The 26065-nt window shown below is 45.6% G+C and overlaps 1 protein-coding gene across 2 annotated transcripts in view; it reads right to left on the bottom strand.

Annotated features, from left to right (window-relative positions):
* The window catches only part of dbn1 (drebrin 1), an 88772-nt gene extending 72596 nt beyond the window's left edge, over window positions 1–16176 (bottom strand). For both annotated transcript variants that reach the window (XM_034551025.1, XM_034551026.1), the window contains exon 1: window positions 16030–16176. In XM_034551025.1, coding sequence (XP_034406916.1) covers window positions 16030–16112 — 83 coding nt within the window. In that variant the 5' untranslated portion in view covers window positions 16113–16176. The remainder of the gene's footprint in view (window positions 1–16029) is intronic.
* Between the last annotated feature and the right edge of the window lie 9889 nt (window positions 16177–26065).

The following is a 26065-nucleotide window of genomic DNA, read 5'->3' as shown; positions in this document are numbered from 1 at the left end:
TTAGCTACTAGTTTCAGTTTCTATCCCTTTCCAAATCCTCCTCAGCTCCCTCTAAATCTCCCCTCACCCATCCCTCACCCATCCCCCACCTCCTCCTCCTCCTCCTCCTCCTCCTCCTGCTCTGCTTTTGGTTCTTTCTCCTCTGATTTATCAACGCATTTAGAAGCCACTTCACATTATAATAAAGCCATTGATGCGCTGGTTATAAGTCAAACTGGACGTCTAAAAAGAAGTTCTCTGATCCCGTTTAACCGAGATGTGAAGGAAAACCTGAGGTTATTTTTCATTGATTAAAATAATCAATCAAACAGGGCAGAAAAAAACGAGTGTTTTAAGTAAATTCTTGACTTTTGAAATTCCATGCGCAGAGATATGCAGAGTTTTTACACATGATGTTTCTGGATTAATCGTCCTGCTGCATGACCGTTTCTTTTTGAATGCTGTAGATGTTTAAAAGTTGTTGTAACTTTAACTCTGTTTTATACTTGTCGGGTAGTAATGCAGCATATTCTATAAATATGTTTTACATCCAAATATGTTTTCATGAGCTCAGAAAAAAAATAGACCCACAAAAAAAATAAAGACACCTAAAAGAAAAATGTATCACAAACATTCAAAATCAACACATACAGAACGTGGTGGTGTTCACTGGACAGGAAGGGGATGAAAAACTGTAACCTGTAAAATAACTTTACAATTATTGACCACTAAGATGTAGTGGAGTAGAAGTAGAACGTAGCACTCAATTTAAGTACAAGGACCTGGAATCTGTAAAGCACAGCACTCAAGTTAATGTTCTTTGTTACATTCCAACTCTGATGGATTTTTACTTTCATCTGCAAACATAAATATCATCGGCTTGAGCTGAAGTACGCTCATAGGCTCTCTCCCCCCCCCCCCCCCTCTCCCCCCTCCCCCCTCCCTCCCAGGCAGTGTCAGAGTGACTCAGAGGTCCACAGGGGACAAACACTGACCTCGGTCCCTCCATCCATTGTTTACAAAGATAAAGCGGGGGATGAACTGCGCGTCTCGACTGCTTCAACACCAGAAGGTTCAGTTTGAACGCGGCAGAGCTCCAAAAGGCCTTTTTTTTGTTTTGTTTTTGTTTCCCCGTTGACAGGGATGGAGACAGAGAGGGAGTAACAACAAATACATAAAGGGTTTCCAAAAATATAGAGATCAGTCAGCTCTCTGGAAAAAAAAAGAAGAAGGCAGAAATGAAAGAGGGGTGTTGTCAAGTACGGAGGAGGGGAGAGTTTTTAAAAGAAAGGGTCTCGAGTGCAAGGGGGGGGGGGGGGCGACGGATGATGCCAGGAATGACAGGGGAAGAAAAAGAAACTGTGGAAGGGCGGGGAGGACATGATGAGGAGTGATGGAGAGGAGGTGCAAGCTTTTAACACGTCGCTCTACTGAGACAGCCGGCTCTCACCAACAAGCACACGTGACAAATAACATGTTCTTGTTTGGCTCACACAAAATGAATGTGCACAATTAAGATTGACGATTCAATTCGGCAAGAGGTGAACGTCGGCAAAATAGAGCTCCGGCTAAAGTCCACTTTGAACGAAAGGTTAACTGATTTAAAAAGCCATTAGGTTCCAGTCCAGAGGGCAGATAAGAGGCAGAAAGGAGCCTCGACTACATTGACTTCCAATTGGAATCCAGTCAGAGCTCCGACTGGCAGCAGCGGCTTCAGCTCTGATGGCTTTTTATTCAATAAAACAACAGACACAGTGGTACCGAGTCTCACGGAGTCAAAGCTGCCACCGGTATTTACACACGGGACGAGGTTAAAGCTTCAGGGACGAGCCTCCTTCTAGAAACATGGGGAAACGCGAAGGAAGCCACAGGACTGTGAACTTCATCTTATCAAAAAGCTGCTAAAAGGATATATCGTTACCCATATATTATACATCATTTGTGTGAGCCTCAAAGTCTTACTGGTAGATAAAAAAACAGAGACATCGAGACATGTTCTCCAACCAAATCTACTGGCCCCGATTCTGAGTCACAGATTTCCAATCGTCGAGCAAAAGTTTAGGGGAACACTTTTGAAACGTCGCATTAAAAAAAGAAATGCGATTTGGGAGTGTTTCCATCGGCTGCTCTGGAGAGGAGGAGTATCCGGAGAATCTTCAGGAATTTGTTTGAATTGTGTTCCTTCGTGTCTACTTTCTTAAACGCCTTTACAAATATCTGCATAGAAACACAGCTGAAGGAAAGCATTTTTGTCAGGCAAGCTGTAGCACTAAAAGCTGTGACTGAATTATGTATGATTATCTAAGGCTGAGCCACAGTTAGCAGGTTATTTATCAGTGTAGTTTAAGATTCAGTCGGTGGCCCATACCCAACCTGCCGGGGGCCTTTCTCACGCGTGATCCTCCAACTCTTCCACCGCCGGCCACGTGTGGATTAAAGTGTCGACAAGGCTAAAACATGCTTCCTGTGATTATGTTATTGAGTATTCAATAATTGTGTTTTTTTTTAACGGGCTCTGCCTGACAGCTCTGATCTCATTATAATTGTATTGTTGGTGCGTGTGTGTGTGTGTGTGTGTGTGTGTGTGTGTGTGTGTGTGTGTGCCACGTTCAGTCCTTCAGAGACCAGAGGACACAGCTGCCTCCATGAGGGCGGGACAAACACTTGTGTTTACTTTTCACCTGACACACACACACTCTACATGAAAACACACACACACACACACACACACACACACACACACACACACACACACAGCTGTAGTAGTGTTTTCCAGCTTGTTTCCGTGGTTTAATCGCCGACAGCCTTGAGTGTCGTCAAAACAGCGAGTCTTACAATCAGAGGGTGTCAAATGTCAAATGCTTCGGAATCCTTAAAAAAAATAAAAAAATAAGTAAAACCTTTTTCTTCACCTCGGAAAGTCATCCGTCAATTTTCTCTTTTCTCACTGTGGACCGGTGAAAATCAAAACTGAACACTCAAAATCAGTTTCTAGCCAGTGGAATCATCTGCGACACTTAAAAAATATATTATAAGATCAGGTAACTATCTGAATACCAACCGGCACAGTTGGTATCTGTACCCGGTGTGTACCGTGTGTTTCTACTACACTTCTACAATTCATGTTTTCAGCGTTTTCTTAGCGTCGATGTGTTTGTCCAGCTCACGTAAAGAAGACTACGCGATGAGTCTGTCGCTGTGTCCCATTTCCACTTTGCGTGCAGTACTACTGTATACACAGGTGCCATGTTTAAATTCTCACAGCACACTGCATGTATTTGCATTATTGCAGCATAAGGCACATCTTTCAGCCTTTCTTGCGACTGAAGCGCAGCTCCAATCACGAGAGCCGAACTGTGTTCCAAGATGGCGTCAAATTCATTCCAATCAAAGTCGTCCCCGTTGGACGCTGGAAACTTTCTTCTTTTTTTTCGAGGCTTTCCTCCATATATTTGGGCTCATTAAGAGTCCTCCGGACGACTTCCTGCTGGCCCCCTGTGCGGCGGTAAAACGTCCTCGGATCTAATTTAATTGGACCTCGAACGAAGACCGCCGAGCTCTTGTGACGCTTTTCACATCTCGCGGTCGTCTTGGTAGTTTCTCCCTATACCCGCGGACTCGAAAACACATTTGTATTACGTTTGAGGAAAAGTGTGTCTCCATGCCCCGTATGGGCTCCAGAGAGTCTCTTTAGAAACCAGCACAACACCGACTGGAGCTTCAGATCAGGGTTTTCCTCACGCTCGTTATATACTTGAATCAAATAGTTCAAACACTCACACTGGCAATGCGTTGTCTGGCAGTTGGACCACAATTGGGGCGCATGGAGGTTTAATTTGAGCCTTTATTTAGTTTCAGTAACATTGACGTTATTGCGTATGGAAGTCTTGTATAGACTAGGCTCATTGTGGTCTATAGGATGCCTGCCGTGTGCTCTTTGAGGAGTATCAACCACTCTGGGATGAATTCTGTGACTCCGGTTGTACATTTAAATGCGCTCCTTAAGCTCTCTCTCTCTCTTTTCTGGCCAATTTAATCTCACTCTCCTCTTCCTCCTCCTCTCCCCCCTTTCTATGAATCTGTGAGGGCAGAGTGCAAATGATTCACACGCAGAGAGGGAACAAAAATATTCAGAGCTTCGCAGGTTACAAACTGCGACGCTCCGTCGTTGAGCTCAAAACCTTTGACAGCGGCGGCACAAATGTGCACTTTAGTCAGTTCATTGAACACAAAACACTTTTGGCTCAAACGTGAGTCACAGATCTTTGTTGACATTCACCTCCTGTGTTGAAATATTTTTTTTAAAAAAGGTTGCACCTTCACCCCATCAGCCACAGAGTTTGTGACACGTTCCTTTGTTTTCCAGCAAAAGAAAAACAATTGACATTCATTTTTATATGTAACGTTCACATCTCTCCTCCTAATGGTCACAATTAGCGGTGAAATAGTTAATTGGTCCTATGAATCGCCACCTTAACGTGGTGGAGGAGTTTGAGTGGCTCAGTGATCCTGGGAGCTATGTTGTCCGGGGCGTCAGCCCCTGGTAGGGTCTCCCAAGGCAAACAGGTCTCGGGGGAGAGCCCAGACTAAGAGCGGTTCAACAAACCCTGATGATAAGCAGCCCACGGATTGTAGCCACCTTGCCCGGACAAGGGAAACCGGGGCACCCTCCCGGAGCCAGACCCAGGAGGGGAGCTCGTCGGCGAGCGTCTAGTGGCCGGGCTTTCGCCCATGGGGCCCGGTCGGGCTCAGCCCGAAAGAACAACATGGAGCAGCTGTCACCCTGTGGACCCACCACCCGCAGGGAGAATTATCGGGGTCGGGAGCTATGTAGACCGGGCGGCGGGCCAGGCGGGAGACCTGGGCGGGCCGATCGCCGGCAGCATAGACTAGCTCTAGGGACGTGGAACGTCACCTCACTAGCGGGGAAAGAGCCGGAGCTGGTGCAGGAGGTGGAGCGGTACCAGCTAGATATAGTTGGGCTCACCTCCACGCACAGCATGGGCTCTGGAACCAAGCTCCTGGAGAAGGGTTGGACTTTGTCCTTTTCTGAAGTTGCCCAGGGTGAGAGGCGCCGGGCGGGAGTGGGGATACTCACGAGCCCCCGGCTGAGCGCCGCTGTGTTGGAGTTTTCCCCGGGGAACGAGAGGGTCGCCTCCCTGCGCCTACGGGTTGCGGGGAGTAAGGCTCTGACTGTTGTTTGTGCTTATGCACCGAACAGCATTTCGGAGTATCCGGCCTTCTTGGAGTCGGTGGGAGGGGTCCTGGAAAGGGCGCCGCCTGCCGACTCCATAGTTCTCCTGGGAGACTTCAACGCTCACGTGGGCAATGACAGAGAAACCTGGCGGGGCGTGATTGGGAGGAACGGCTTGCCCGATCTGAACCCGAATGGTGTTTTGTTGTTGGACTTCTGTGCTAGCCACAGTTTGTCCATAACAAACACCATGTTCGAACATAAGGTGGCTCATAAGTGTACCTGGTACCAGAACACCTTAGGCCGGAGATCAATGATCGACTTTGTAATCGTATCATCTGATCTGCGGCCGTATGTCTTGGACACTCGGGTGAAGAGAGGAGCAGAGCTGTCAACTGATCACCACCTGGTGGTGAGTTGGATCAGATGGCGGGGGACTCGGCTAGAGAGACCTGGCAAGCCCAAACGTGTAGTGAGGGTGAACTGGGAACGTCTGGCAGAGGATCCTGTCCGGGAGGTCTTCAACTCCCACCTCCGGAAGAACTTCTCACAAATCCCGAGGGAGGCTGGGGACATGGAATCCGAGTGGACCTTGTTCAAAGCCTCTATTGTGGACGCGGCTGCTCGGGGCTGTGGCCGGAAGGTCATCGGTGCCTGTCGTGGCGGCAACCCTAGAACCCGGTGGTGGACACCGGGGGTGAGGGTAGCCGTCAAACTGAAGAAGGAGGCCTTTCGGGCCTGGCTGGCCCAGGGGTCTCCTGAAGCAGCTGACGGGTACCGGCGGGCCAAAAGGGCTGCAGCGACGATGGTCGCGGAGGCTAAAACTCGGGCATGGGAGGAGTTCGGGGAGGCCATGGAGAAGGACTTTCGGTTGGCCTCAAGGAAGTTCTGGCAAACCATCCGACGGCTCAGGAAGGGAAAGCAGGGTCTACCCCAGGCTGTTCTCAGCAGGGGGGGGGAACTGCTGACCCGGACTGGGGACATCGTCGGGCGGTGGAAAGAGCACTTTGGGAACTCCTAAACCCGGCCAACATGTCCCCCGGAGAGGGGGCAGCGCCGGAAGACTTTGGGGTGGATTCACCCATATCCCTGGCAGAGGTCGCTAAGGTAGTCAAAAAGCTCCTTGGTGGCAAGGCGCCAGGGGTGGATGAGATCCGCCCTGAGATGCTGAAAGCGCTGGACATTGTTGGGCTGTCTTGGTTGACACGCCTTTTCAGTGTCGCATGGGGGTCGGGAACAGTGCCCATGGACTGGCAGACCGGGGTGGTGGTTCCCATCTTCAAGAAGGGGGCCCGGAGAGTGTGCTCGAACTATCGTGGTATCACACTGCTCAGCCTCCCGGGAAAAGCTTATGCCAGGGTGCTGGAGAGGAGGCTCCGACCGCTTGTCGAACCTCAGATTCAGGACGAACAGTGCGGATTCCGTCCCGGTCGTGGAACAGTGGACCAGCTCTTTACCCTCGCAAGATTACTGGAGGGGTCCTGGGAGTTTGCCCAACCAGTTTACATGTGCTTTGTAGACCTGGAGAAGGCTTTCGACCGGGTCCCTCGGGGGTTTTTGTGGGGGGTGCTGCGGGAGTATGGGGTGCCGGACCCGTTGGCACGGGCCATCCGGTCTCTGTATGCCTGCAGTAGGAGCTGTGTTCGTCTCCTCGGTAGTAAGTCAGACACGTTCCCGGTGGGTGTTGGCCTCCGCCAGGGCTGCCCTTTATCACCGGTCCTGTTCGTGACCTTCATGGACAGGATATCTAGGCGCAGCCAGGGGGCGGAGAGGATCCGGTTCGGGAGTCTCGGGATCGCCTCTCTGCTGTTTGCGGATGATGTGGTCCTGTTTGCCTCCTCGGACCGTGACCTCCAGCATTCACTGGGGCGTTTTGCAGCAGAGTGCGAAGCGGCAGGGATGAGAGTTAGCACCTCCAAATCTGAGGCCATGGTGCTCTGCCGGAAACCGGCGGATTGCTCCCTCCAGGTGGGGGCAAACTGCCTACCCCAAGCGAAGGAGTTCAAGTATCTCGGGGTCTTGTTCACGAGTGAGGGTAAGGTGGAGCGGGAGATCGATAGGCGGATCGGTGCGGCTGCAGCAGTAAAACAGGCGCTGTACCGGTCCGTCTTAGTGAAGAGGGAGCTGAGCCGGAAGGCAAAGCTCTCCATTTACTGGTCGGTCTACGTTCCAACCCTCACCTATGGTCACGAACTCTGGGTCGTGACCGAAAGAACGAGATCTCGGATACAAGCGGCCGAAATGAGCTTCCTCCGTAGGGTGGCCGGGCTCAGCCTTAGAGATAGGGTAAGGAGCTCGGACATCAGGGGGGAGCTTGGAGTCGAGTCGCTGCTCCTTCGTGTCGAAAGGAGTCAGCTGAGGTGGTTCGGGCATCTAGTTAGGATGCCTCCTGGACGCCTCCCATTAGAGGTTTTCCGGGCACGTCCAACTGGTAGGAGGCCCCGGGGAAGACCGAGGACACGCTGGAGGGATTATATCTCCCGGCTGGCCTTGGAACGCCTCGGGATCCCCCAGAATGAGCTGGAAAGTGCTGCGGGTGAGAGGGAAGCCTGGGTCGGCCTGCTGAACCTGCTGCCACCGCGACCCGACCCCGGATAAGCGGGTGATAATGGATGGATGGATGGATAGTTAATTGGTCGTTCCGGTGACAAAAACAATCATTTTAATGACAGACTTTCAATTTAGTCGGCTGGGTGGTACCGATACCGACCTTCACTTTCAACAGAACAATTTATGAATATTATGTTTGTCTCCCCGGCTGAAACGGCCCTTTGAAAACATCCAACTACAGTCCCCTAAATCAGAGCAGAGTTTAATCTGAGTGGAGACCCTCCCGGGCTACTCCCAAATGTAAAAAAGGGACTCAGTTAAAAATAAGTTAACACGCTCTGGATATAGAAATGTATCTTCTGTCCAGTTTTTCTGCACCACCCAGCAGCTGCATCTGTCCACAGCTCCATATTGTACAATAAAAACAGATTATGTGGAGCCTCAGGTGGGAGTCACCGCCAAGTCCACCTGGGACGAGTCACCCGGACGCTGAATTCATCATCTCAGCTTAAAGCGCATCTCTGAGGACGCTTTTGATAAATCTGAAGAACCTGGAGGAGACCGGACACCCGGACCCGCGGGTTCTGTAGGACCAGATGAGCCACGGGCATGTTAGTGTCAAGAGCACGTCTAATGAATAAATAAAGATGTGTTGAGCCTATATTATAGTGAAAAGAATGAAAAATAATAATAATATTTCTCGTAAAGCAGCAACTTTTCCCTCCACATGACAAAGTGTCCGCTAGGTGGAACATCTCAGAACGAGCCTTTTAAAAGTAACCCTGTGAGGCCTGAGGCGTGTCTGGTTTTGATTTGCCGGCTTCATCGTCTGGACTGCGGAGTAACGTCACCCTCCTCATTCCTCACCGGGGCGCCGACCTTCGGGCGCCGACGCGCCTGCCGTCCGACCCCCGCAATCTCACATTCCTCCGGGACGTTTGCCGAAAGGGTCACGACCCCCATTATGGAGACGCGGCGAGTCGCCGGCAAGAGGGGAAGATGGAGGTGATGGAGAAAGATAAGATGGGATTGGGGGGGGGGGGGGGGGGGGGAGAATTAAGACGTACAGGAGGAAGAGAGAAAAACCAAAAGCAGGGGGGGGAGGAGGGGGGAGGGGGGGGGGGGGGGGATCACAGCCCGATCACAGCAAAGTTAATCTTCATGAAATGAGCAGTGCTAAAGGCTTGGTCCAGTAGTAGCTACTCAAAGGGTCAGCTGTTGAAAACATCTGGAGCTGGTGTGCCGACGCCTAACACGCCGGCCAACGGGGAACAAGCCTGCGTGGGAACCTGCTATCCGTCAGTTAGACTGTGTATTAAAGGAAGGCCACAGAGATACAGAAACAACCATTTAAATGTCAACTGCTAGAAGGGAGGGGGGGGATTAAAAATGGTGAAAAGAAAGATAGGAAGAGGATGAGGAGGAGCGGGAGGAGAAAGGGGAGGGAGGAAGAGCGTCCGATCAATACAATGAGGAAGATCATTCCCTGAAAGACAAAAGATCTCCTTGATGTCTTATCTGTCTCTGCACGCTAACAATTGGCTTTAATGAATATATATATATATATATGTAGCATGGCCTTCGTGTCCCTTTCATGATGTCAAACAACTGCATCATCAACTTCATTTATTATATGGATTAATTCATGATCCCTTTGTGTTTTTTTTACTTTTGACTGAATGAATCAACATAAAATAAATAAATCATTTTCACGTCAACATAGCAAACAAAAACAAAAGGTTTGTTTCCCAAATCAGAGAACTGTAAAGGGATAGTTTGTGTTTTTGTGTGTAACTGTAGAGAGTACTTTAGCCTCTCACGTGCAATAGGAATGAATCTTCATGTATAAGACTGGACAGAGTACACTATGAAACATTTGATGAAGCAAAAAAAATAAAACTGTCCATAAAGCAGCCATTTCCTGACTCAATGTATGTTCCACTCATGCAAGTGAAGGAGCTATAAATGTAAAAAGGATAGAGAGATTAATTGTCGAGGGAGATGATGTCCAACTGTGTTTGACAAAGCAGACACGATGAAGGTAAGAGCCTGCTTTGCATGTTGTACTACTAACCCGGTTCTATATTAATCTGAGTGCAGGCGTTGCAGAGAGAGCAGAAAACACGCAGCATGCAAGTTTCATACTTCATACGGCTTTAATACCCGCTAAGAGCAGAGAGTTAATCATTATACTAATAGTAATACATCGAATTTATATAGCGCTTTTCAAAACACACAAAGACGCTTAAGTTAAGCTTAGTTAAGTACGTTAAATAAGTCGGAAGCTTCTGGCTGACGTCCTCAACACATACGAGAGGTCAAAAGGTCACATCTGGAGACATCTGATCGATCGGAACACACTTCCTGTTGGCTTCCTGGCACACTTGAGGAGAATCGGTCGTTAGAAATGAGAAGCCGATTGGAAAAGAAAAAAAAAAGGTCGAGGATCCATTAATAATACGGTCCGTCTCTCTCCGGCACCAACGGGTCTAAGAGCGAGACGACATAATCTATAACAGGGGTGCCGAGGGGTTTCCCTGTGAATCCGTCTGGGAAGATTTTTACTACACAAAATTCACATCCTGTACGGACGGCAGATTATTTCATCCCGTTTTTTAAATGTATTGCGCGTTTGATTTATGAAAACGCAACAAGCTCCAATCCAGCCTCCTGCAGCCAATAAAAATATCATCATTTGATACTCGCAGCCGTTATGACGGTCAATGGTAAACCAATTGATGGCGTTCCCCAGTCCTCAATTCTCAAAAGGGAGAACTTGAGACTCTATAATATGAATATTAGTACGCTTTTGTACTGTTGGTCGAATAAAAGGACATCCGTCGTCTTCCATCTTCCATCTGAGCCCAGCCATCCAACATGAGGAAGCGATCTCACCCACAGGTGAGGGAGGGAACGTCTGGGCAGCATCTTGTAAATCGAGAGCTTTGCCTCGGGGCTCAGCTTTCTCTCCACAATGTCCGCGTCACACCGACGCCCGTCCATCTCCCGCTCCATTTTTACACGTCAACAAGACCCCGAGACTCTTCAGATACTTGAACTGCCTCGCTCGGGGCAGTGACTCACAATCCCCCCCCCCCCTCCCCCCGTTTTCCACCAGAGAGCCGGAGCCACTCAAGACTTTGAGGTACCGACTCTCATCCCGATGTCTTTGCGCTCGGCCGCAAAACCCGCCCCCAGTGTGTGTGCTAGAGTTCACGTCCAGATTTTCCATGTATTCTGACGTTAATCAAGAACATCTGCAAATGAAATCACGTCCTCCAGAAAATGAATTATTGCACTTATTGAGAGAAACGCCTCGTACGAGAAAGGAAACACCGAAGAGACGCTCACTTTTTGTTGCAGCTCCTCGGCACTGATTCTCAGAGTGTCGGCTGGTGTTTAGATTGAAGGCCGTAACTTAATGATAAATGATTCTCATCGTCAAACCATTCAGTCAACCCTTGTTTGGAAGATTTATACACTACATTAATTCAGCTTTTTCCCTTTCATTTGCTACCCGTCACAGTAAAGCCAGCAAGCAAAGAACACCCCGAGCCCCTTTTCGTTTTGCATTTGACCCCCACAGCACTTTGGTGCCACGTTGAATGACCAACCTTGAACCCCGGCCCGTCAGTGTGAATAGAAAGCCATTCCGGCTTTAAAGAGAAACGTGTATTAATGACTGTAGTAGAAAAATGTGAGCAAGGAGGAAGAAGTTAATAAAGCAAACAACTGCGTCAGACCTGACGGTTCCTTGTCTGAGAGCTTCAATTAATGAAACATGACTCAAGAGTTCGCCGAACCCTCCGGCTCGGCTCCTCTTACCACCAGTTTCTTCTTTTGTCAAGCTGCCAGAGGTGACTCGTCAGGTGATGGCCTCCTCCAACAGCTGGAGGGGGGAGGACAAACGGTCAGATGACAGCAGCCTCGGGCCAATCAGCAGCCACAGAGCGATCGGCATTCCTGAACGTCCGCGGATTGTTTGATATTGGATAACCCTGAATCGCCCACTGCCCTTTTTTTCACAACGTCACCTTCACTTGGGTCTGACATTTGTGGTTGGAGAGCCGGCGGTCTTTTCTTCGTCCTTCAGGCACCGGATGAAATAACGAGACCGTGCTGTTAAAGTCAATCACGTCTCGTTACCGCTCTTAGATCTCAAAGCTGGTCTTCTGGGTTTGAATATAGCAGCTTTTCTCTTTTTCTTTTCAAAGCAGGTTAGAATAAGCACCAAAACAACAAAAATCCACCTCATGGTGGCGCTAGAGGTAAGGTCAGAGGGCCGCTAAAGTCATTAGGATTACTTCTCCAGGAACCTTTGAATGTCTGTACAAAAGGTCATGATAATCCATCCCATAAGTGTGCCTCCAACACTGCGATCGCAGTGCGAGTGGTGTTTTCCGCAAATGATGGATGAGAAGTTACGGCATAGTTTGTACTGAGTATTTTCTCATTTAATTTAGAACTTTAGAGCGAAAATGGGATTATTTTCGCTCTAAATAAACTTGGGTTGTAGTGTGCTTGTTATGAACAAGATGATGAGATTGTGTACCGCGACTTCTCGATATATATATATATATATGATTTCCTCACGATGGGATTTGATTGAAAGGCGATACATTTCCATACGGGATCGTCTCCCAGCCAGGAGAACAAGCCTGGTTTTAATAGAGTCCTTCTCCGGATGGTTTTCCTGCTGCTGGGCGTCAGCGAGGCGGAGATAAGGCCCGTGTCACAGGGACACACACACACACACACACACACACACACACACACATTATGTGAGGATGTAATTAATGAATAAACCTCTCCAGCTTTTGTGTTTCAGCTTCCTGGTTTGACTCTACAAAGAGAGCAGGAGACACAAATCAAACCTTGACGAGATAAAGACGACCTAGCACAGGAAATGAAGATGAAGAGGACGTGTACATGAGGAGGATGAAGAAAAAAACTAAACTACAACAAGCCTAAAGGAATTTACACCAGACAATAAAAGGCCACTCGAATTATAACTTCTATCTGCGGTCCTCGGTTTCTCCCTAAATACGGAGGCTCTGTTTTTAACTTAAGACTCTTTTCATCATCGTCATTTACCAAAGTGCTTGTTTTGTCCAACCCATGCTCCGAACCCCATAAAGATTATAACTAGAATTGGATTTTGCCGACAAACATTTTTAAGCTTGGATTTTGACACATTGACTCCTTATTTCAGTAACTACTGCAGTAGCCTGGAGCCAATTCATCTTCTTCTCCATTGTTTTCTCTACGTATTGTTCGGCCTATAAAATAGAGAACAGTATTTTGTTTTTGTCTCGCCATTAAACGCGTTTCGCGTAGATCGTGGATGTTTTTTTGTCGCTGCATATTATCCGGCGTTATTCTTTATAAAACTTGCAACGCTCTGCAGGAAGATAATTCTCAACGCTACCTTAAAAAGGATCCGATTGGTCGATGAGACCCTCTTTAAAAGCGCCGAACAAATCAGAGACCGTGGAGCCAGACTACTACTGCCCTTATTCAGCCCTAAAGGATCGTGGATGGATAGAGGGGTGTATCATTATTAGGACAGAGGGGGGTGGAGGGGGTCCCGTGTTGTTTGGGGTCAGCAGGCGTTTGGAAGTCTCCGCCTTTGTTCAAATCTCATCAAGTGTGAAAAACGGGGGCAGGACCGAGGCCCTCGGGCGTCGTCTCTCTGCTCCCGCAGATCATCCGACAGAATAAGCAAACATTTGAAAAGGAAAAACATCAACCTCCGGGTTGATTGTTGGCAGCTGTCACTCACATTAACGGGACGTGGTGACACACAAACATTACCATGCCAGAGCTTAAAGGAAGCAAAGAGAGTCACTGTGGTGGTGTGGTGGTGTGGGGGCATCATTTCCTGTCTGGATCAACAACTTACCGATCAGTTAACAATGATGTGAACTCAGTGCCAGACTGTTGTCACACAAACATGCTCAGAAAGAGAAAGAAATGAGACTTTATGAGTAGATGTCTGACATGTTTGACTGGAGTCAATAAACAACCCAAAAAGAGGCCTTGAGCAGTGATAGAGAACTGGTATCCAACCTCAATAGTTACCGAGTACCGAAACAAGTGTAATCGTTTGCTTATTCTTTGATCAGACGTTTGCCTCATTTGGTTAAGATTTAGCTGTTTCCAGCAATTGCCTTATTTAGTTCAATACAATGTCCATATTCCTCAATACGGAGTATTGTTAACAGCAGTACGTTATATATACAGCCTGAGAAGCCTCCCATTCTGCCTTCATTTGGTAGCGTGACCCTAAATGTGTTGGAGCAGCTTTCAAATGTATTTGTTCAATTCCCGGCTAACATAATGTTATATTACACTCCCAAATCTCAGAGTATAGAGTGCATCCAAAATATTCTAAATGTCCAAATCCCCAAAGCTCAAAAGCATTGGGGATTCTTTTAATTGTTTGGTAGAAGATTATTTTCATTATCGAATATCTGGACAGGGACATCGAAAAACCTTGTGTGTCCAAACCAGGAAGAAAATGTGGAACCAAAACCCCCCTCCCCCAAAAAAAGGCTACAAACTGAAAGCAGAACCAGCGCGAGCGTTTTCAAGTCAATCTGACCTCATTTAGACTAATGGCCGGCAACAGATGGCACAGGTTCACATTTCGTAGTTAAGACGGTGCCTCCCAACATCTCAAAACAGGATCTGTAATCTGAGCCGAAAACACCGCACAACCTGCAGTGATTTGGAAATGAGGTGGATGGGTCCACCCATTTTCATAAAGCTAACTAAGTTGTTTCCTAAGAAGAGGGAAGTATAGATATTTTTTAAAGGATGTATGCATGTAACAAGCTAAGATTGACACGTGTTGCTGGCTTTCGTAGGAAAGCGAACGAAAATGTTTTAACTTTTCCGCGAGATTTAGCAGCTTAGGAGACAGATATTCCTCTCGGGAGTTGGTGGAGACCAAAAACAGAGCTAAAAACAGAGAATATTCCATTTAAAAAGGTCACGATATGTCCCCGCTGTGTTCGCGGCTCGTTACTGCTGCCACCAAGTGGCCAAAAAAAAAACGATTTAATGCCCGTTAAAGGTTGAACGTTCTGACTTTGGCATTGCTCCAGTGGGGACTGCTGGCTTATCGTGACCGAGGGCAACAAGTTACAGTTTAACTCTGAGGCTACAGTCCTGCTCAAAGTCAAATATGACCTCCTCTTGTGGCTTTTAACTGTTTCAGTACCGCCTAAAAGTGCAAGAGCTTGTAAGATTGTATTCATCCACTGAATGGAAATATTACTTATAATGGTTTATTACAAAAAAATGTAAGTACACTATTTTTTTCCGAGTTCAGCATCCAACCACATGTGCCTTCCCACACTTATAGTACAGGACAATAGTACATATAGTACAGGCCTTTTCAAAATCCTGCTTCATGAGAACCATAAAGCCTAATGCGATTGAGCACAGCGATTTCACTTCCACTTTCTATATTTCATGCTTTTTGCATGCCACCTCTCCTCATGCACTATTTCCAAGTGAGGAAAAGGCCACAAAGAGTGATGATGGAAGCCCCCCTCTCCGCCTCCCCCCCCCCCCCCCGGCCTCGCCCCTCTCCGCCCCTCGATTTGGGATGCAGGGGCTCATCAGTGTCTCTGGACCAGGCCCGTTTACACCCTGCTGAAGCGTCTCTCTCTATCTCTCTCTCTCTCTCTCTCTCACAGACACACACGCGCGCGTGCGCGCCGCTGCTGCTGCATCACGTTGCATAAAAGCCTGAAATTGCTTCCAGCTGTCTGCGAGTAAAGCTGGTCCCGACTGAGAGGACACACCGAGGGGAAACAAAGCGGGTCCCGCTTGCACAATTATTTGTCCAGTGCGCACTCGGTGTTGCACAGGAGCGCACGTTGCCCCGACTCTGCAGTGCAGTTCCGTACAGGCACGAAAAACCTGCTGCTCTCCTGGCTGGCACGAGCCCCACCGAACTAACTCTCACTTTCACTGCTTCTTCCTCCGGCTCGCAGCTGCCTTAATGCGCGTAATTACGCAAAGCTGCCGAGATCAAAATAAAACAGACTTGACAGCGCGTGGAGCAGTGGGGAATCTGCACCACTACGGGTATGATGATGATGATGATGATGATGATGATGATGATGCACTGTGTGCCCTGCGCATCCTCAGCGTGCACCAAAACCCGAAAAACAAAAACCCCGAGGGACCCCAAGAGAGCAGCAACGGGGAAGAAGAGATGGAGTGAGAGAGAGAGAGAGAGAGAGAGAGAGAGAGAGAAGAGGGGATGGCCGTGCCGGGGGCTCAGGACTCACCAGTCGGTGTCCGAGGTCTCGTCGATGACGTCCTGGTAGGCGGTCAGCAGCTCCAGTCTGTTCTTGCCGAGATTCACAGCCATGTTTCTGTCCCTGCAAGCATCCAGACCGCTGCTGATGGAGAGAGACACGGAGTGAGACTAGAGAGAAGACAAGAGAGGAGGAGGAGGAGGAGGAGGAGGAGGAGGAGGAGGAGGAGGCTCTGACTGGTGGAGACAAAGAGACGATTACGGTGTCCGAGTGGTCCTAGCGCCGGTACCATTTGTCTGATAGGTCCTAGTGCCGGCGGATCACTTTTAATAACTGTACAGCTGCTGTAAGATTTAAGGTAACATTTAGAAAATGTAAGTGTTATTATAGTTAAAATGATTTTGTCTGAACTAAAAGTCAAAAACAGTTTGCAATCACAACAGAGAAAAAAACAACTAAATCTTTTCTAATAATTGGGCCTTTGAGACAAGGGAACTGGAAGTGCAACAATGCAAACTCATTCTGGGGTTTCAGGACTCATTCCTGCAGCACTCTAAATGGACTGGACGCATATCACGAGGTGCAAAATCATCCAATATGGATGTCATTCTTTGAGATACTGGGGTCACACTACTGATTTGATAAAAACGCAAGTGAACAGTGAAGCGATGGAGGGAAATAATAAAGATATGTGAGCTTGCTGGCATGGTTCACATGTCCCAAGAGGAGGTTAACAAGGACTGGGGAGTTAAAAAAAAAAAAAAAAAGATGCGGATGTGGGTTCAGGTTCAGTAGGCTGGGAAGCAAAGGCGGAGATGGGTTGGTAAAATAAATAGTGTGTGTGGGGGAGGGCTGGTGGGACGGTCTGAGGGCATCTGGTGGATGGATGGAGAGTTCCTTGGCAATGCATGAGGCCTGGGGGAAGTGGACAAAAGAAACAGAGGAAATCCTCTAAACACAAACACAATGCCTGAATGAATGAAGTGAAACAAAACAGCAATTTAGTCTCAACGGCAGACTTTTAGTTTCTTTTACACACATTATAAATCCTTCTCCTGCAGGCGCTCTCTCCTTCCCTGAGTGCAGACACGTACCCGTGTGTCTCCTCGTTTCCCTGCAGCCTTCCCAGACAGCCGAGCATACAGGAGCCCCAACGTGTAGATGTGTTGATATCTGGCCGGAGCTTCTTGTTCCTGCAGGACGGACCGGCTTCTAATTAGGAAGGAGTTCCTGCAGCACGATGTCCAGACAGCGAGCGCCTCACAGATGGTGCAGGAGGCTGAGCGTCAGCGCTAATGAGCGACCCTATATTCACAGATACTATGTGTACAACACGTAGGTATACACACGTGTGTGTGTGTGTGTTTTACATGAATCTGTAGGGATCATCACAAAGAAACAAAGCGATTTTTACAATCCTAACCATGCAAAAGAAAGTTGTAAAGTTTGTCCCGAGAGGAAAGATGGTGTCACTTAAATACAAATAATTAGTTCTCGGCGCGCGGGTAGTTAGAAGAAGATATTATCATCTGTATTTTAGGGCATTGAAGAATCAGTTTATCAGGCGATCAACTTTCAAGTATCATTTTGAGGTGCTTTTACTTTAATTGAGTGTTTCCATGTTATGCTTCTTCATACTTCAACTCCACTACACCTCAGAGAAAAAGATCATATTTGTTATCGATTACATTATATGATAACTTCAGTTACTTTGCAGATTCATCTTAATAATACAGAATATATTCAACAATATTATTATTATGAATTATGATAAAACATTATAGATCCCTTGGTGGAATGCACCAGCTACCCAGCAGTATGTGAAGTCATCAAGATGACCTCCACCGTGCAACATTTTCATCCCAAACATTAATGCATCAATAACTATAATCAAAATATATAATATCATTCTGAAATGGGCCATTCTGAGTCATTTATTTCGGTGCTTACTTTTGTACATTTGCGCAAGTAAAACCTAGACAGGACTCGTGCTGCTAAATATTTTTGCAAAAATGTGAGCTTGATTTGATTGACATTTGTACTTTTTAATTTAAAGTGTTATAATGATACAAGTTAAATACATTAAGGAACAAAATCGCGGTGACCTGATGGTCCAAGAATTCCTCTCAAAGCTCCTTTGTGGTCCTCGTGGATGATGGACTGAAAATGAGCTTCTTTTCTTCTCGTTTTCCTGGAAAAGTTGACATTTAGGAGCCCCCAACCCGCCGCCCCCCCATCTAGTGGTGGCGGTGGTCGGTTGCCGGGGTAACCTGCCTTGCCTCAGAGGGTTGAACCCCTCAGTGTTTCTCTCCCAGGCTCTGCTGGCACTGAGCCCACATACCTTCCTTCCCCTCTGCTCTCGGAGCTCCAACACTGAGGTCGGAGGATAATGGAGGAGAGACGAAGCACGAGGTGAACCTGCAGAAACATCATTTAAGATTTTTATGATTATTTATTTACATGGGAGGTCACTCTGATAACCAGATTAGGAACATAATGTAACTCAAACTTTAATGTACTTGTACATTTTTTAGTTACTTTGTTTGAGTATTTCCATTTTCTTAATAGTTATTAGTGAAGTTTTACATTCAAATGTTGCTTACAAAAATGTATCAACAATAACATCCCAATAATATCTTAAGAATATATAAATCATAAGGAGTACTTTTTACGCACGTACACACACACACACACACACACACACGGACAAGCCCCTCCCTCTCCCATTAGGTGGGTTGGTATTAATTCATTCTCTTCTCCCTGCATGTCCTTGTTGTTTCCTGCGGATGCTGTGTTTGTTTGTGTGTTTGTTTGTTTGTTTGTTTGTTTGTGTGTATGCGTGTAGGTGTGTGTGTGTGTGTGTGTGTGTGTGTACTGTGGCCTGCAGTTACCCGGCACTGATTGTTCTAGTTGAAGACAACATGGAAAGTTGCTCAGAACCAGAATTAATAATCAAGACGATGTAAAGCGAGTGGAGATTCGGTTTCCTGTGAATGGACGACACCTTCTCCCCACGACGCCTCGTGCTCACTGGTTCTTGCTCGACTCCACACACTTTTGGGTACACGGGTCCTTTTTATTCTCCATTCTGTAAGAACAGTGCTCGATAGCACGCCCTGCAGGCAGGGCGGGGATTCGCAGCTTATCGGCACCGTGGCGTGGACCAATCAGTGCCCGGTATACATGTCCACAAACGAGCCGGTCGTATACCTGCAGAAAGGCTTCCTTAATGAGCTCCAGCGACGCAGAGTGAGCCGACACTAAACTGCCTCCTCCTAATGGACCCTCTGACTGGGCAAATTAGGCTGTCAGGGCTGAACGCTGGAGATTACGCCGACTCTGCTACCAGCTTCAGGGAGGAATAAATAACACTTAGAAAATCGGTGGCTGTTAATCCACCGATTGGCCACGAAGAGCAGCCTTAAATCCTTCAGAATTAGGTCAGTCTGCGCTGAATATGAAAAAAATAAATTGCTTTTGACTTCGAAGGCTTTCGAAAAGACGCTTTTTTCTGAGGAAAATGTGAACAACTCGATTCAAATGTAACGACTTATAATTACATACCTGAAGACGTCTGTACCGAGTTTGGGTCTTTTTCTCTCATATTACTAATACATTTATTTTTTTTAAACGCAGTGAACACTTTGTGGGAGATAACAGGGATCCAAACGAAAAATAATGGACGGGGTAAAGTGGCCGAGGGAGCTCAACTAAGTCCTTCCATCGTGTCAAAAACAACGACGCCTACATTACCCACGATGCAACGGCGCCGACGACAATTTGGGTCTCGAGAGACGAGCTGCCCCGTCTCAATTCAACACCTCCAGATGCTTCTTGTCCACTTCTCAAACTATTAATAACCTTTAATAATTATAATAATGAGACGTTCTACGATGTTTCTCTTCATGTCCTCTGCCCTGTTTTTATTTATCTTAATCGATCTTCACCCTCACCCCCCCCCCCCCCCCCCCCCCCCCCTGTTGATCAGAAAAAAACACTTTTATACTTTTACAGCTCGAGGTATGTTGTTTAATTCTGGAGCTGGGAAGCAGACAAAGGGCTTTAAACTGGTTTCACTGGCTCTTACCACTCGGCCTTTGTTCTACAGATTCATTCTGCTCCTCCGTGGCAGAAGGGTATTGATTGGTTGTATTGATCAGCTTCTATACTGGGATGTTTCTAAATAAGGAGGCAGACAGCTGGACAGATGGACAACAAACAATAGGAAAAAAAGAAAAGGCTCATTTCCCGTCGTCTTATGGCAATCACAGTCTCTTGTTAGAGGAGAAGAACCGGGTATAACAACTCTCTGTGGGGGGGGGGGAACAAACGTCAATGAGTGTGCAGCAACAGAGCGGTTCGGGTTTCTGAAGGTCTCCGAAGGTCTCGGTGGTCGTAACAAACCAGTGGCTGCTTTTATATCCTCAATATCATAAAATAATGATGATAATATTAATATATTAATGTGTTGAGACAAACAGCATCAACAAAATCTAATGTAGAACCTCCACGTAAAGCTGTAAATTATTAGATGTCAGTATATATATATATATATATATATATATATATATATATGGATTTTTTAAAAAACATTATTTATAGTCCGAGCCGATCGACTCTCAAGACAAAGATGCATCAACAGGAAAATGTTTATTAGTCTCAAAGGGGTTAAAAATCTTGTCAGGCTGTTGCAGGAAAAACACAACTCGCATACCAAACCGGTGAGCCGCTGATTCTCTAATCCACAAAACAGAAAGCAGACCAGAGAGACACAGAATGACGTGAAATACTGAAACCAGAGTCCTTCATCACACTTTTAAACCGTCACGGATTTTCATCCGTTTCAAGATACTTAACGAAGAAAGTTAACGCACTAAGTAAATTATAACAAATCATACCTAATTGATTTAGCAGCTGAACCAAGTTGCGAACACGTGTACATATCGTCTCCTTTTAGGGCGGCTACAGAGCAACTGGGAGTCTTTGTGTGCAACTTTCTCTCTCTTTTAGCTCCGTGTTTGGTCTCCACCCACTCCTGAGGGAAGAATCTGTCTCTTTAGCAGCTAAACGCTCCCCTTTGTGTTCACCAGCTGGTCTCTGACTGTGTCCGTCTGCTGCGTGTTGCCGAGCAGGTACCCGGTTCCTCTGAAAACGCAGACATGGTGAACCAGAACAGGAAAGTCGGCCCTGAAACTCAGAATAAAGCTGCAGCTGCACCCGACATATTGTCATCTCATAGTGTTGGTATTATACAATTCCATCTTTGTATACTTTAGTTGACTCTTTTTAAAAACATATGCTTTCCTTTTTTATCTGGTCTTAACGCATTGCTGTATTACGTAAAGCACTATTGAATGGCCTTGTTGAAAGGTGGAAATAAACTTGATCCAGTCCTGCTGATTTTGCACACACACACACACACACACACACACACACAGTGTTCCTACTGCTGACTGAGGAATGTGTTCATTTCCTCTTTGGTGTGAATGTTTACACACTGGACATTTTCTTCTTTCTTAAACACACTGAGAATACAAGTCCTGGAGGGAAGGAATGTTTTGTGTGTGTGTGTAATCATGCAAGCTTGATGCAGATTTATTTATTTTTGTACGTTATTCTTTTAAGCACCATTTAATTACTCTTATAAACACAGAGCCCCATAAATTAACTTAATTTCAATTCAGGAATAACTTAAAGGAGAATAAAATACATCTCACCTAACCCTCAACTCTTCAAAAAAAAAAAATTGTCTTTAATTTCTTTTAAAATGACAACTTTCATTATCTTAATATTTGGGGCGACTATGGGTCAGTGGTTAGCATGCCCGTCTTTCAATCAAGGGGTTGGCAGTTCAATCCCCGCCCTAGTCGATGTGTCCTTGAGCAAGACACTTAACCCTGCATTGCGCCCTGTAGCTGTGTCTACGGTGTAAAAATGTAAAGTGTCTTTGAGTATCTAGAAAAGCACTATATAAATTAAATTTATTATTATTATTATTGTGTCTTGCTGCTGTGATAACTCCCCCGCCCCCCAAATAAAAGCTCAAAGCTGAGAATGCAGCCACATATCTTCATTTTGAACAGCGCTCTGCTTCCACCTTGTGGTCACTTTGCAGAATCGCAGCTTTAGTCCAACTGTGAGAATATTTCAGTTATTTTATCCTCAATAATAACAATATATCTCATCTCAACTATCTAATAATGAACTATGACTTTATTTTTATAAAAATCTTGAAAGAGACTTAAAAAAAAAGACTTGTTTCTCATAACTTAACAGTCACAGCATAAAAACTACAGTAAACATTGTTCATCATGAGAATATATTGTTCAGAAAAATATTAACACAAAAACCCACCCAGGTTTTAATAACGGATTACTTTATTATAAATATACAGTGTTAAAATGGAACGGTACCTTATTTTACCGCTTACAGAAACTAAAATATGGAACTGGAGTTTGTGCTGCAGATCTGCAAATCATCTAAAAAAAAAAATCACACAAAAAGCGTCAATCGACAGATCACGTGACCGATTATACCGGTCAAGTGTCCCGTTCACTTCAAAAGTTCGTGAAGAAAAAAATCGAAACAAGAGACCGACTTATTAAAGTTCATCTTTTGTCTCGAGGTGGAAAACAAGAAAATGAGGAAATGGTGTCGAGCGATGAAACCGAGATCACAGGAAGTGACTGAAACATTCATTAGTACCGAACATCCAACGGTTTATGAAAGAAAAAAGGTGCAACATGCAGCATTTTTAACTCCTCACTTTTACAGGTTGGAAGAAATGCACACCACATTTCCCATGAAACCTCTACGCCTCGCTTCACTTGACCTAAATAAGACCATTGGGATCCGTGTGATGGATATTTTCCTTATTTTCTCACATTTAAAAAAAAAAAAAAAAAAAAATCGATTAAAAAAAAGTAGGAATTGATTTTAATTAAATTTAAAAAAAAGAAAGTCAAATTCCCTGGTTTTTATAAATAAATATGTCTGGGTACGAAGTTACTCTTCTTGTTCCGGTCCTGCCATAAGTCCCGGATGTTAAAATGTCGCATGGAGCACCTTTTACTTTGATCATTTTATGCTGCTCACCGGAAGAAAGGTGTCGAGTCCTGCAGGTCCGGTTCGCTCCGATAGGCGGCGCCGCTTTAGACGTTTAGACGTCAAGAAGACATCACACGACCGGTGTTCGAGTCCGGGGCATGAAGGCGAATGACAATGTTCACTCTTTAAGTATCAGGCACTTCATTTTTTTTTTTTTTTTTTTTAAAGTACTTTACATAAATGAGCGCTGCCGTTCAAGAACCGATGCTGAAGTAGTGTGCAAAAACACTGGAAATAACACATCTGTTTGAACATGCATAACAAAATGTAAACATTTTAAATATTTAACAAAAGAAAGAAGGGGGGGAAGAAATCAGACCTAAAAGAAACAGTTACAAACTTAAGCTTAAATAACCAAAGAAGAAAAGCTATTCGACTCCCGTACTGGTTTTAGTCTAGGAGATCTCCTCTTTGATTGACAGGCAGGGCGTTGGTGGCATGTCGTCATCAACATAAAGAAATGAACACGCAGGGGAAGAAAAAAGAAGGAAAAAAAAGGTTTAAACTAAGTAAAGGCAACATAATGTTCAGGAGCGTCAGACTGGGACATCAAACTGGTCCCCGTGGAGCGGTGGTTTGACTGGGAAGCTCCGAGCGTATGCGAGTGTTTCTACATGAAATCAACCAGTTTGTACAAAGTGTCGTCTAAAAAAAAAAAAAGGGGGGGGAAAAGGTGTAAACGCCACACTCGAAGGAGCGAGATGCAACGAGTCGTTGAAATGTGGAGAACGGAGTGCACTTCGGGACAATCATATGGAGACGATTCGTTTCTTGAGGCAGCTTGAAGGACATGTTTGAGCCAGTTTTTGGAAAGTTACATCAGTCCTGTGGCTGTAATGAGAGATAGCTGGGGAGCGCTGGCACATTGTCCCAGTGGTCACTCGTGGTACTGCGATGGAGATTTAAAAAAACAACAACCATGAAACATTTTCGACAGGACTTAAGGTTTTATATTAGTGGAACTAGGCCCGGGGCCGAGAAAAGCCATTTTATTTTCGTAAAGTCATTCCAAATGTAAAGACTGTGAAGCCAGCTGGGGTTTAAATAGAGAAAATGTTTCCAAAACCAAAATGGCAACTCTGTGAGGAATGAGTTACAGCGTGCTTATCGTAAGCTACACACGTTAGCATGCTAACCCAGCGTCTCTTCCTTCCAAGGCCAAGAATTGTATCAGCTAACTAGAATATTTAGCAGGGTTACATTGTAAAAAAAAAACTAAATAAAAAGAGCTCATTTCAGGATAGTGTATCCACTGTGAGAGAGACGATCATGAATAAAAAACTTTTTTTTTTTTTTTTTTAAAAAGGCGTAGCAACAGTTTCTCTCTTTTCGTTTGTACGGAGGTGTGAACGCAGGTCATCCGTCACTTTACAACGGAGTGAAAAGCCTAAAGTGCGAGCCGTCCTCCCCATTTTAACCAGCTCAGCACACCAAGACACACAAAACATACAGTTAAAAACAAGCCGTTCTTCTTCGCTCGGTGCATTACCGCCACCGAGCGTCGAGTGTGGGAACGAGGAGCGGATTACAAACACTTTGATCTTCAAGCCTGCAAACGTACAAACTCTTTCCTTTATGGGCGGCGACAGACTGAGCGCGCTCAGAAACACGGAGAGAGTCCAGCTGTGAGGACGTCAGACTTATTGAGAGAAGACGTCAACGTCGTACTGCATTGATGATTGGTGTGAAGAAACAAAAATCACAGATGAGAAGTATTTAATCTTCCTCTTGTTAAAAATAATGACAATAATATCCTGAAGTATGAATGACAACTCTCCCCTTCAGCATGATGAGAATGTTATATATATATATAAAAAAAAGAAAAAAAAAAAAAGGTGATGGAGGTCTGGTGGAGTTACATGTGCTTTGGTGCATCTGCGCAGCTGTGATCTATACATTCCTCTTCTCATGCATTCAAATCACAAACAATTCACGTCTCACACAAAGCCAACGGTCCGACGAATGAGCCTAAAACTGCAAATATGTTCACTACAAGTCACGTCATGTTTTAATTTTAAATTCTCTAAAAATATGTTCTTGATAAGTCTCGGGACAAATAAATCCGCCGTGAGAAATTTAAAACCGGTTGAGACGGAAGTCGATGTCCAATGACTTGCTGAGATAAAAATAATTTGCAGCTTTAACCATTAAAAACAACAACAACAACATGGCTACATAACTAAGGATAAACAGCACCAGGTAATTTCGGTGTCGTAGTTGATACCACTACTAAATTAAAAAACATTGGCAGAAAGATAAAATAAAAACATGGCAAATATAAATATGGAGAAGAAAACAAAACAAATGAAGCACAGTACAGTAGGTGTGCAAATCTGAAACCAACCGAGACGAGTGGAAGGAAAAGGCTGCGGTTAAAGGGATACCTTGACATTTGGATATTGTATTTATTCAGCTACACAGGGTTTTTATTTGTCACAATATGGTGTCGGTGTTTTGCGTTGGCACTTCAGATGAATGAGGAGGAGGGGGAAGGAGTCGGGGTGGAGCACTGGGTTGGGTTTTAAAAAGTGGAAAACGGCAACACGTTCTTTGGTGAATGCTTTAAGGTTTGATTTCTATCATTTTTCGTACGACCTGCATCTGGATGCACGGGGGGGGGGGGGGGGGGGGGGGGGGGGGCAATTGAAGCAATAGCTGTTTAACTTTCCTGCCTGGATTTAGAGAAGAAGATGATTGCACGCTAAATATAAAATGAGCCTAGCTTAGCTTAGCATAAAGACTGGCTCCAGGAAGCCACTGCTCCCCAGCACACAAATATTGTGGTATGTAACCTCCCAAAAATGGCCACAACACTTCAAGTTATAAAGTAACAAACTATTCACAGAACGCAAATATAAAATCCCCTGAGAAGTTGAAAGGTCAACTATCTCCACCTTTTCTTGATATCAATAAGTCTAATGCTAATATAAGATCGAGTCACAATAAGTGGATATCGGGG

Source organism: Cyclopterus lumpus, chromosome 14 (assembly GCF_009769545.1).
Source record: "Cyclopterus lumpus isolate fCycLum1 chromosome 14, fCycLum1.pri, whole genome shotgun sequence".
Classification (NCBI taxonomy): Eukaryota; Metazoa; Chordata; class Actinopteri; order Perciformes; family Cyclopteridae; genus Cyclopterus; species Cyclopterus lumpus.
This window is presented reverse-complemented; position numbering and strand designations above follow the sequence as displayed.